At 39.0% G+C, this 12673-nt stretch overlaps 3 protein-coding genes across 5 annotated transcripts in view; 2 read left to right on the top strand and 1 right to left on the bottom strand.

The window, feature by feature from the left end:
- Positions 1 to 3186, top strand: part of LOC117985477 (uncharacterized protein F58A4.6) — a 138214-nt gene extending 135028 nt beyond the window's left edge. Inside the window, exons 2-3 of one of the 2 annotated variants that reach the window (XM_069500939.1) lie at positions 834 to 991; positions 2009 to 3186. In XM_069500939.1, the coding sequence (XP_069357040.1) occupies positions 887 to 991; positions 2009 to 2314 (411 nt within the window). In that variant the 5' untranslated portion in view covers positions 834 to 886 and the 3' untranslated portion in view covers positions 2315 to 3186. The remainder of the gene's footprint in view (positions 1 to 833; positions 992 to 2008) is intronic. The other variant, XM_034972208.2, reaches the window with a different exon arrangement.
- Positions 1 to 12673, top strand: part of LOC117985277 (terpene synthase-like) — a 383491-nt gene that overhangs the window by 12076 nt on the left and 358742 nt on the right. The gene's annotated exons all lie outside the window — the stretch shown is intronic.
- LOC117985472 (cytochrome P450 6B4-like) lies at positions 3532 to 9869 on the bottom strand. 2 transcript variants are annotated; one of them, XM_069500914.1, is made up of 2 exons: positions 8453 to 9869; positions 3532 to 4957 (listed from the first exon to the last, which is right to left on the bottom strand). In XM_069500914.1, the coding sequence occupies exons 1-2, from the start codon at positions 9825 to 9827 to the stop codon at positions 4785 to 4787; spliced, it is 1548 nt and encodes a 515-aa protein (XP_069357015.1). In that variant the 5' UTR covers positions 9828 to 9869; the 3' UTR covers positions 3532 to 4784. The 2 variants fall into 2 exon arrangements, with proteins under 2 accessions (XP_069357015.1, XP_034828091.1); XM_034972200.2 differs by lacking the exon at positions 8453 to 9869 and adding an exon at positions 5675 to 7098.

Below are 12673 nucleotides of genomic sequence, written 5' to 3'. Positions count from 1 at the left end.
AACACAGCGCTTTCCGCCACTCCAGCACCTCGGGACCACAGAATGCTAGAATGGCAACCTCGCACCGGAAGCCCCCACTTGGTGGATAGACGACATTAAACAAGTCTCAGGAACCGCCGGATTCAGGCGGCGCGGCGTAAGACCATGCCCATTGCTACTTCACCTTCGCAATTTGTTGAGCTATTTCGGTTACTCAGGTTCTCCTACGGATCTCTTCATCTCTGATTTGATTTCATAGAGAAACTCCAAGCATAGCTCTCTCCATCGCCCGCTGTGTTGTCTTATGACCCGTAGTTAGCGATGATGTCTCGGTATGTAATTATGGATCCGAGGCGTGGAAGTTTTTTTTCTTGGAATAAAAAAAAACCACCTCGGAGCCTCCAAGTTAGCTCTTGAATGGTGAAGTGATGATGCAATCTTAGATGGACGCGGGCAACTTGGAAGTGGTATGGCAGTTTATGTTAAACCCATACTCCTATCGGTTTCTACATGGCATCGTACCGGAACGCTTTTGGCTACACGGCTTTGCCGGTAGGATGGTAACTAGCCACGGCCGTTGCCTCCCACTAGACAAAATGCTTATTATATACCTATCTATTTTTTTTTTAATAGATATAGCGAGCAAACGAGCAGGCGGGTCACCTGATGTTAAGTGATTACCGCCGCCCATGAACATTTGCAGCAGCAGAGGAGCCGCCGATGCGTTGCCGGCCTTTTAGGAAAAATTATTACGAAGAATCGAGATTGCAGTGAGCTTTTATCAAGATAGCAAGAATAACATGTTATTTTTCCAGGACCAGAGATTCCTAAATTGCCCCTGCCAGGAATCGAACCCGAGAAGTATGGCTTAATCTAGTTTTATGCAACATCTTACAGGAACACGAGGATGCTGCAGCTCGTATGGAGCAGAGTCGAAATAGAAAATGCATTCTCCTGGCTGTCTACCCTCGGAGGTGCCTACTCAGCACTTGGTGACTACTTCGAGCACTGCGTAAGTTAATGAGTCAATTTTCTTTCTTTATTTATTTCTAGAATAAAGTAGCCCACTCAGAACACGAGACGTATAAGTCCCGCAAATTGCTATTGCGCTGGAACCATGTCTCATTAATATCGAAATGACGTGATTTAACGTATATTTAAGTAAAAATATACCATCAGCACGAAACTTCAGTGCTGACGTCACTAAAATGGCAGCCACGCGCATTAGCATTTACGGGACTCATACAACTGCGCATTGTACAAAAACAGATCTCAGGCGGGCTTGTGTAATTCTTAGTTCTCAAAACGGTATGCTGCAACTTCAGATTGGACTACTTGATTTACGCTCGCTGTAGGTAAGATACCTATAGTGCGCGACAGGTTGAGATGGCAATCGGTGTGGGGACGCCCCGCACACCCGCACAAGCCCCCACGCTAACCCGGCGCGGGTGGGGCGTCCGTCCACCCGCCTCATACCCCGATTGCCATCTCGACCTGTCATGAACTATACGTATGTTACTATTACTAATGTATTATTAACGCTATTAGCCGATGCCCGCGACTTCGTACGCGTGATTTTACGTTTTCAAAACCTCATGGGAACTGTTTGATTTTCGGGAATAAAAAGTAGCCTATCTGTAGTAGCTCGTCCCCGAGATTCTCTCCCAGCTCTTTAACTATATCCATGCAAAAAATCACCCCGATCCATTGCTCCGTTGCGGCGTGATTGAAGGACAAACCAACAAACAAACACATTGTTGCATTTATTTTATTTTTTATTTTTATTTTATTAGGAGAACCAACAGCGTACATTAATAAATTATAATCTTAAACTCAAGTAACTACAAGCTAATAAAAGGTTTTCACAATTAGATACTAAATTAAAAAAGAAAAATGAACACAGTGACAGACTATAACTAGATATAATTATTGCGTAATCCTAGCAAATAAGTTAATTAAACTTTGGCGCACACTATTTACATTGCCATAAAATAATATGGGTAGTGATTTTTTAATAATTTGTTTACAGGCAGAAGAGGCCGGCAGGATATCAGTGAGGCAGTACAAACTGTCCAAAATGCTCGGCGACGACAGTCTAGCGGCTAGAAGCAGACTTTACTCGGCGCTCGCCTTCGCGCAGAAAGGCAACCTCAAAGTGGCGAGGCACATCGTTCGAAACGTAGCGGCGTTCGCGAGACAAACCCACGACAGGCGACTGAACAGAATGTGCCAGGGGGTTTGGGCCAAGCTGAAATATTTGAAAGGAGTTAAAAATTCATTAGCGAAATTAGAAATAAGCAGTTTCAATGGTACTTTAAAATCAGTGACAGGTTAGTTTCATTTTTTTCCGAAAATGCAGATGATGCAGCCTAAGATGGAGCGCGCTTGTCTAAAAGATACCTCTATTACTACAAGCAAAAACCTATATTAAAAGTGGACGGAAAAATCCGATGCCGGAAAGGAATCTAACAGTTCGAATTAGAAACGAGGAGGCAAATCGCTTCGTACGTGTCTGTGGATCCTTCGTCGTGGTCCTTGTAGATTTTTCTACTCGGACTCCGATTTTCTTGCAAGAATTGATTTGTTGCGAGTGTTTACACAGTACAAAAACCATAAGTCAGTTTCGGCTATGAATTATATTAAAGGTGGATTCAGCGCTCCTAATTGATATCCTAGTTCGAGTGCCGAGCTAGAGCGAGAGCTGCTTATCGCTATCCCACATCGACTGCCGAGCGAGAGCGAGAGGTCGGACGCCACTGTAGGCATTGGCTTGAAGTACAGTACGCGCCGAAAGTAATGTACATCGACCTTTAGAAGGAGATAGCAAATTTGTAGAGCACTGTCACTGTCGTTGAGACCGACAAAACGTCAAATAGGTATGAGTGACAGAGACAACGCTCTACAAAGCTGAAATGTCATTCTAAAGACCGATGTACATTACTTTCGTCCGCGTACTGTAGGGTTCCATATTGGGAGTATGGAGGTGCTCTATCAATACCTATATAAATATTCATGGTTTTAACAAGGTACTTAGACCCATGCAAGTCAAAGCCAAAGCTGACTTTTGCAATTTTTATCACTAGTGTACACTTTTAAACTTTAAGTTAGAAATCAAAATTATTTAATCCAATTGTAAAATTGTTGTTTAGTGGAAGTTAATATTGTTAAGTAAATATAAGATTATTTTGCAAAATTCTATTTTTTTTGATTTATTTAAACCAAAATTGTACTTAGTTCTAAGAGCCAGCGTAACCAAACGGAGTAATTAGATAAAAAACTTCTTAAAAATCTCCTTTGACACAACGTAGAATAGGTATGTTACCCTTTTTTGAAAAGTGTACTCAAGCAAAAAATCACGCCGATGCGTTACGTGATTGACGGACAAACCAATAAATCAACAAACAAACACACTTTCGCATTTATGATATGGGTAGTGACAAACGGAAGAAGCCATAAAAACGGTAGATCTGTCGATGAGATTTTGCAATAAGTAAGTAAACTGTTTGTTTATTTATATAATTTAATACATAAGTAAAAATAAAATACAATAAATAAATAAATAAATCATTTATTGTTCCAAAGCGTTGGTACAAGTATAAGAATATTTTTCCGACATAATTATTATCGCGACAAAAGACTCAGAAGAATAATGAATCTTTATCAATTAGAAATACAAATAGATGTAGGTGGGTATACCGTTTCACTGAGACGGCTTGTGAAAATTGGTCGAGTTGGACTCGCACACTAAGGGCGGTTACGCACTGCATCTGATCCTCATCCTCGAAAATCCTTTTTTATTTTTTTATTTTTTTGGGACAGTAAACAATTACATATTAAAAGTTAAAACTACGACTTAAATCTAGCAAAATTGGCAAATATGTAATCCACTACACTATCCACAGATTAATGTTACAACTAGGGCGACACAATATGAACAAACTACTCTAATATAAACAAACGACTTAACTATACAAAAATTTAAAACAATTAATAGTGGGGCCGATTCTCTTGCACACAATCTCCAAACAAAATCAAACTAACAGGTCCAAATCTAGTGCTATTCCTTTCCGCAAGCAACATGAAAGGGACAGTAATAGACCCAGACGTGCCACTCCATTCTAGTCTAGAGACCGACTACACTTTCCGAAGTAGTAATAGAACTATTTGTATGGTAGTTTACGCACTAGATTCAAATTCCGTCATCCGACTTCTCTCCGTTATTCGAGTCTCCAATTCGGACGGAACAAATATTTGCAATGAAGTTCCAATTGGATTGGATTGGAGCCGAATTCGGTCCGAGATTTTACCCGACTGCGGCGAAGCCCAAAGGAGGGTTATTTTATAGTTATACGAATTTTTAAGGATTCGGATCGGATGCAGTGCGTAACCCTGTAAAGGTTCCGTTCCATCGTACAAAATAAAAACTGTATTTTTTTTTTGCTTGGCGGCCATTTTGACATTCGCCAACTTGGTTTTTTATTATTTGTTGTTAAAGTGGCAATAGAAATACACAGTGAAAATTTCAGCTCTACCTATTACCTATGGTTCATGAGATGCAGTCCACTGACACACAGACGCCGGACAGCGAAGGCTTAGAGCGATTGCGCACTGCACTTCTGTACTGTTTTTTTTTTTTAAAGAAAAAACATCTTTAAAATAATTGTTTTTGAAAATTTCGCTTCGGCTGCGACCCACCAAAGTGTACTTTTAAGACTTAGCAGAAAAGAGCGAAGGATCGTGTCCCAATGACGTCCTGCCATGCAATGCAGTTGCCATCGCACGTCGTTGCCGTCTCGCTTCGTGTGTTATACTTTTATCCTTGGAATAAATTTTATATGGATACCGCCTATGGGCTGGCCAATGAGAGATTTCGGGTTGAATGTTATCTTATGCGGCATGTTCTCGGCAAGCTCCACTCTGTAATTCTTGAATATCGTCAGGAGTGCTGCATGCATCGGCATCTTGGCAAACCTCATACCTGGAAAGAATAATTACGTATTGTATAGAAATAGAAAGATTTCTTATTTGAATAAACTTTTACAAATGCTTTTAGAATGCCAAGGCAATCTACCACTGGTTCGGAATACCCTTCTTAAATATTATGATATAATGGTGCGATCATAATTTATAATTTCGTCAGTTGTTCATACTATGAGTTGGTAGTGCTCGATTACGCCTAAATGACAGCTACAATGTCGCAATAACCTGATTGAAGCTTGAAAGAACTTTTCCGAAAACGATCCGACATCGTTCATTTAGGTACCTACACTTGTTCGTTAGTCTGAATTATAGTTCTAGCATAAAAACAGGTTCAAAATATAGGTTCTTAGTTAACCGGGAACTGCAATGATTACTAAATACACAATGAACATACAAATAGAACCGGCTGTAGCACTACCGTTGCCTCTGGGGTAAGGCGCCCCCACTTAACCGATTACCTACCAAAAAGGAGGAGGTTCGCAATTCAGCGCGTATTTTTTTGTAGCTAAGTACCTATACTGATTTCTTTTAAGATTTTTGGGCCGATTTGATTAATTTTGTATTCAGTAGGTGCATCTCGTAACAATTTCGGGATTCAACTCTCAATCCCGATGCTGCAGGGCTATTGCTCGGGCCATTTACGGGAATTCAGGAACTTTTGATGGTGAATTGATATTATGAATCTAATATGAGCCTCATCGGTCAAGAATATTACCTATGCATGTCCTAGGTCCTTCGCCGAAAGGCATGTAAGTGTATGGCTTGATATTTTTCTTCTCTTCTCCAAAGAATCGCTCCGGACGAAATACTTCCGGCTCAGGAAAATATTTAGGATTACGCTGAATATGATACACGGGTATGTGAATGCGATCACCTTTCTTCATTAGGGGGCCCGTCGGTAGAGAGTAATCGTGCATCACTTCTCTGGTTAGAATACCTAGCACCGGGTACAGGCGAAGACTTTCTTCTATACACGCTTCGGTGTACGGCATCGTGGTTACACATTCATACTCAATTGTCTCATGTTTAGAAAAATATTCATCAACCTCTTCTATCATCCTGTCCTGAGCAATCTGGTTTTTCGCTAGTTCGAATAGAAGATAACTTGTAGACGTCGAAGTTGTTTCAAATCCAGCCGCAAAGAAAAGCACGCATTGCGCTATAAGCAGTTCCTCGTTAACCTCGATGCTAATAGTTTTTTTGTCGCCAGTTTTTATGTTACTCAGGCTATCTCCAGTTATGCAGTTGTGTTTCTTCCAAGCTAAAATGAGATCCACGAAGTCGTTCTTTGATATTTTCGTTTCCTCGCGGTTTTTGAATACTCCAGAAATCAGCTTATTAAAAAACGTATCAACGTTGTCGTCAAATAGTTTAAATCCTAACGAATAAAATAATCCAGGCCACATCGATCTGCAGATATTTTTAAGAGCTCTGTAATCTGATGTATCAAATAGTTCGTCACCCATTGTAATGAAGGGATTTTTTTGTACATCCTTTTTCATCGTGTCAGCACACAATCCGAAGGCACAACCTGTGATGCATTCTATTGTGTATCTTGAGAGCAATTTCCTGACGTTGATATTCGGATTTGTTCTTATTTCTCCGGCAAGCAAATTCTCCAATGTATCGGAAGAATTTTTTATCAAATAGAACATGTTCTTCAATTTTACGGAGGAAAAAAGCGGTGTCAAATTCATGCGTAATACTTTCCATTCGTCACCGTGAGCAAAGAACAAATTTTTCGAAATCGTTTCTTTGTGATTATGGTCTGATGCTTCTTTGCCACTGCAGTAGAAAAAATCCTTTGACATAACAAGTTTCAACAAATTCGGGTCCTGAATAATTAGTGCAGGACTCGTGCCATAAAAAGATCCAAAGTAGGGCTCATTAGGAAACTGTTGACACATTTCATCCGCGATGTAACTCAAGTGTTTTTTTAACAGAAGATATTCTATATAGTTGCCGAATAATGGCAATGGCTTTGCAAAGGGAACATTTCTGTTTTTCCAATAGTTTCTGTTCTTTAATAGCAAATATGAAAAATATAACACAGCAATAACAACAAACAAGAAAATTAAATGTATTATTGTCATCTTGAACTAGCTGGTAAATAAATATGAATCGGTCGAAGTGATTTCCGCAGTTTATATTGAGTGATAAGTGTTATTACTTATTATAATCATTTTAAATGAGGGTGACAAAAATATATGATTTATAATCGAGACTTGGTCTTTTTTAAGGTTTCGTACTTCATAATGGGAAAATGAAATTTACTATAGGTAGGTACACTTGTAGGATCATTGATATTGTTGTCTGTATATCAGGTCTACACTGTACGTAATACCTTGAACTGCATAGGTATAATATGTGACGGGTTGAAATGGCAATCGGGGAGGAAACGTCCCGCACACCCGCACAGCCCCCGCGCTAACCCGGTGTGAGTGAGGTGTGCGGGCGTCCCCCGCATCATACCCCGATTTACATCTCAACCTGTTGCGGACTATAAGTATCTATTTATGCAAAAAATTCACGTGGATCATGTTGTGAGTGTATTTTGCCGGACAGCTTGTGAAGTTCCAGAGAAAAGAACAAGAAAGAAGAAGGTAGTTCGCTATTACCCTTGACAGCTCGAATTTCATCTCTCGTAGCACCGCAGTCCCATCATGACCACGACCCGTGCAATTGGGTTGAAATATCGACAAATAAAAACATCAAACTGTAACTCGTGGTATGTACCTACTTACCCGTTATCTACATTAAATTATGGCCCCATATTATCTTATGAGCTCTTACGTGGCTCTTACATAAAGATAGAACGTAATAGGTATAAGATAACATAAAACTATTTTACCGGTAGGTACCTACCGATCCGCCCCGACACTTGGCGGTACCGGAAACCCGCTTCTTTATGCAAGGACTCTTACTCCTGATCACGTAGATGGGGAACAATATATTTTGTACTTACTTGAACATGAAAAGTGAGCCTTAGAAAAAGTTTTGTATACCCCTCGAGTGGCACCTCGTTGAGTAGACTTTTTTCGTGAGGAAATTCCATCATGGATACCACTTAACTGCCACGGGGGAGTGCGATGGTTATGTGATATATCGGAATCGTATCGACTAAAAGCCTCACGAAGTTCCACTCCGCCGCAGCTGACGACGGAGCACAGGGATCGGCCACTCCGCTAGCGAGTGTTCACCAAAAGCTTACACACCACTGGGAGACTACGTGACCGTCTCCCAGTGGTGGGTGGGTGGATACCGTCTAAACACCTTAAGAGGCATGTAGATATAACAGCACGCTAACCAACTCGAGGACCATACTGTAAGCGACGGATCGCACTCACGATGTCCTAATTTAAATACCAGCAGAGGCGCCTGCGGCGCCCCCGTATATCTGCGAGCTAGGGCGGTCGCTCGACCGCGGTCTTAAGGCCGCCTGTAGGTACAGTGTACTACATACAAATATCATAATATGAGTCATGAATATTACCTATGCATGTCCTAGGCCCTTCACCGAAAGGCATGTAAGTGTATGGCTTAATATTTTTCTTCTCTTCTCCAAAGAATCGCTCCGGACGAAAAACTTCCGGCTCAGGAAAATAGTCAGAGTTATGCTGAATATGATACACGGGTATGTGAATGCGATCACCTTTTTTCATAAGGAGACCTGTCGGTAGAGTGTAGTCGTGCATCACTTCTCTGGTTAGAAGGCCTAGCACCGGGTACAGGCGAAGACTTTCTTCTATACACGCTTCGGTGTACGGCATCGTGCTTACACATTCATATTCAATTGTATCATGTTTAGCAAAGTATTCATCAACCTCTTCTATCATCCTGTTCTGAGCACTCTGGTCTTTCGCTAGTTCGAATAGAAGATAACTTGTAGACGTCGAAGTTGTTTCGAATCCAGCCGCAAAGAAAAGCACGCATTGCGCTATAAGCAGTTCCTCGTTAACCTTGATGCTAACTGTCTTTTTGTCGCCAGTTTTTGTGTTACTCAGGCTATCTCCAGTTAAACAGGTGTGTTTTTTCCAAGTTAAAATGAGATCTACGAAGTCGTTCTTTGATGTTTTTGTTTCCTCGCGGTTTTTGAACACTCCAGAAACTAGCTTATTGAAAAACGTATCAACATTATCATCTAATAGTTTAAATCCGAACGAATAAAATAATCCGGGCCACATCGATCGGCAGATATTTCTAATAGCTCTGTAATTTGACAGATCAAATATTTGGTCACCCATTGCAATAAAGGGGTTTTTTTGTGAATCCTCTTTCATCGTGTCAGCACACAATCCGAAGGCACAACCTGTGATGCATTCTATTGTGTATCTTGAGAGCAATTTCTTGACGTTGATATTCGGATTTGTTCTTGATTCTTCGGCAAGCAAGTTCTCCAATGTAATAGAAGAATTTTTTATCAAATGAAACATGCTCTTCAATTTCGCGGAGGAAAAAAGTGGTGTTAAATTCATGCGTAATACTTTCCATTCGTCACCGTGGGCCATAAACATATTTTTAGTAATGGTTTCCTTGTCATTATGGTTAGACGTTTCCCTACCACTGCAGTAAAAGAAATCCTTGGACAAAACGTGTTTTAACAAATTCGGGTCCTGGATAATTAGTGCAGGACTCGTGCCATAAAAAGATCCAAAGTAGGGCTCATTAGGAAACTGTTGACACATATCTTCAAGGATGTCATTTACGTGTGTTTTCAACAAAAGACAATCTTTATAGTTGCCGAATAACGGCAATGGCTTTACGTAAGGAACATTTCTATTTTTCCAATAGTTTCTGTTCTTTAATAGCAAATAATATGCTAAATATAGCACACAAATAACAAACAAGAAAACTAAATGTATTGCCATCTTGGGCTAACTATGCAAATTATTATGAATAGCTTCAGATGATTTCCGCTGTTTTTATTTCGCGTTACTTAGTTATATAACACTTAAATTAGGGCGACAAAAATATTTAATTTAAAATAGAGACTTGTGCGTACCCGTACCTCCATTATGAAAAATGGAATTTATAAAGATGTAGGATCACTGATGTTGTTGAGCGTGTATCGTGGTCCTTTTTCTCATTCTCAGTACCTACTCAGAAGTGGTTTTATTAGGTACCTATCAAGATCGAGTCATTAACACCACATTGTTCATCACTCACAGCTCTTCGATTTGCCGATGACATAGTCGTTATTGCAGATACTCTGGAACCATTACGCATAAATATTTTTATGCGTAATGGTTTATAATTTATTGTGCAAACCGTCGAAAAGTACGATTGTAGTAGGCTAGTAGGTTTTTCTGTGAAGAAGTTTATATCCCGCAATCGCCACAATATGGAATACCCTACTCGAGAGACGCGTTAAACCAGAGATGCTTAAACGCTTTATCTGTACACTCTCTAAAAACAATTTGTTTACAGTGAAGCGTCGACTCATCATTACTTGTGAGTTTTTGCACTTGGTAGTAGGTACCTATCCTTATCACTGAAAAGATAACAGATCGAGCATAATAAAAATAGTGTACCTAAACAATAATTTTATCAATGTTGTTTAAATGTACAACGTCGTAATAGTAGGTACATTACAGTCCAGGCCTGAAATAAAGCGATTACTGGCTGTGTATTATTGAAAGGACGAGGTGCCAGCCGAGTCCTTTTAAACTAAACGAGCTTAGTAATCGCTATTCCGGGCGAGACTTGTATACCTAGTACTTTTCTCCCATTTGCGAGGAAACAATAAAAAAAATAATTGAAAAAACAAAGTTTTAATTCACATGAAAATGTAGGTACATATATTGTATATTATATTTACTAGTAAAACAAATTAATAGTAACAAATAAATAAAATAAAGCGTAAATAATCTAGATACGTAATAAAATGAAATATTAAAAAATATTGAGAAAGAAACAATAATAATAAAAACTATTAAAAATAAAAATGAACAAATGTACCTACTTATATAAAGGATAGTATAAAAAATGTAAACAAAAAATTAAAAAATAGTAATATAATAAACCAGAATATTAATAAAATGCTGTACCTAAAAAAAAACTTGATTTATGTTAGTGTACACTATAAAGAACCTCGTAAGTAAGTGGTATTTTTAGGGTTCCGTACCTTAAAAGGAAAAAAGGAACCCTTATAGGATCACACTTTCTGACTGTCTGTCAAGAAAACCTATGGGGTATATCCCGTTGACCTAGAATCATAAAGTTTGGTACGTAGGTAGGTTTAATAGCACAAGTAAAGGAATAAATCCGAAAACCGTGGTTTGTGAAAAAAAATTTGTGGTTACATCACATAAAAATGAAAATATGTCCATGAACAAATAATTAGTATTTTAAATTTTCAAAGTAAGATAACTATAGCAAGTGGGGTATCATATGAAAGGGCTTTACCTGTACATTCTAAAACAGATTTTTATGTAAAATTGATTTATCGGGCAAAATGTCGAAAAATACGACTGTAGTACGGAACCCTCAATGCGCGAGTCTGACTCGCACTTGTTCGGTCTTTAGGAATCCGTACCTCAAAAGGAAAAAGGAACTCTTATATGATCACTTCGTTGTCTGTCTGTCTGTCGTGTCTGTCAAGAAACCTACAGGGTACTTCCCGTTCGCCTAGAATCATGAAATTTGGCAGGCAGGTAGGTCTTATAGCAGACATAAGGGGAAAAATTTGAAAACCGTGAATTCAATCATAGAATCAATTCATTATGTAGTTGAAATAAAATAAAAATTCATAAATATTTGTAGTGTTTTATTAGTACCTATAAAATATTATTATGTACAGTAAAAAAATTGGGCTAAATCCATTATCCATTTTTTAGAGTATAAATGAATTTGTAAATTAATAATTAATATAAAACAAGTTTTACACAAAAGTGGGTTATTCAACATGAGGGTAATGTAATGTCTTACGTCACGGGCGCCGGGATAAATCCCAAGCGTATCGAGGGATTTTAGAGTAACTCCCGAGCGTAGTGAGGGTGTTGCATCTAGAATCCTGAGTGAAGCGCGGGGTTTAGGGGCGCCCAAGACTAAGACAGTATTACCCCCAAGTTCAATACTCTTGCTTTTCACACCTCGCAAAACAATAAAATCAAAATTTTCGTATGCCTTAATAGGTACCTACCTATCTGTCTTTAAAAGTTTCTGGGAGAAAATCGTTTATTACACTTTGAGCATTAATGGTTTGTTAAATTACTGCTTCGTCACTCGCAATTTTATTTCAAACTAGCTTATTCCCGCGACTTCATCCGCGTGGACTACAAAAATTTCAAACCCCTATTTTACCCCTTAGGGGTTGAATTTTCAAAAACCCTTATCTGCATGCCAAATTTCAGCTCGATCCGTCCAGTAGTTTGAGCTGTGCGTTGATAGATCAGTCAGTCAGTCAGTCTTTCCTTTTATATATTAAGATAATAAAAAATTCAACGTCGTGAATCTTTCCTTAATAATATGTTATTCAGTAAAATCTTGAGTTAATTACACATAATGTTCTATACAGGATGTACCCAGACCGCTAGCAAAAACTTAGCGTTATTGTTATACTCCCTAAACACAATCCAATACCTCATTTGTCTCACTTTGTAGTTCTAGTGATTTTGGGTCTTTCAAACCCGCAATGTACAGGGCGCAAAACTCGGGTCAATGCCTCGCCTACGACGCGGCATTGTGACTCCTAGTGGCCTACTTACGCAACGTT

The sequence above is a fragment of the Maniola hyperantus genome, chromosome 9 (genome assembly GCF_902806685.2).
Source record: "Maniola hyperantus chromosome 9, iAphHyp1.2, whole genome shotgun sequence".
Lineage (NCBI taxonomy): Eukaryota > Metazoa > Arthropoda > Insecta > Lepidoptera > Nymphalidae > Maniola > Maniola hyperantus.
This window is presented reverse-complemented; position numbering and strand designations above follow the sequence as displayed.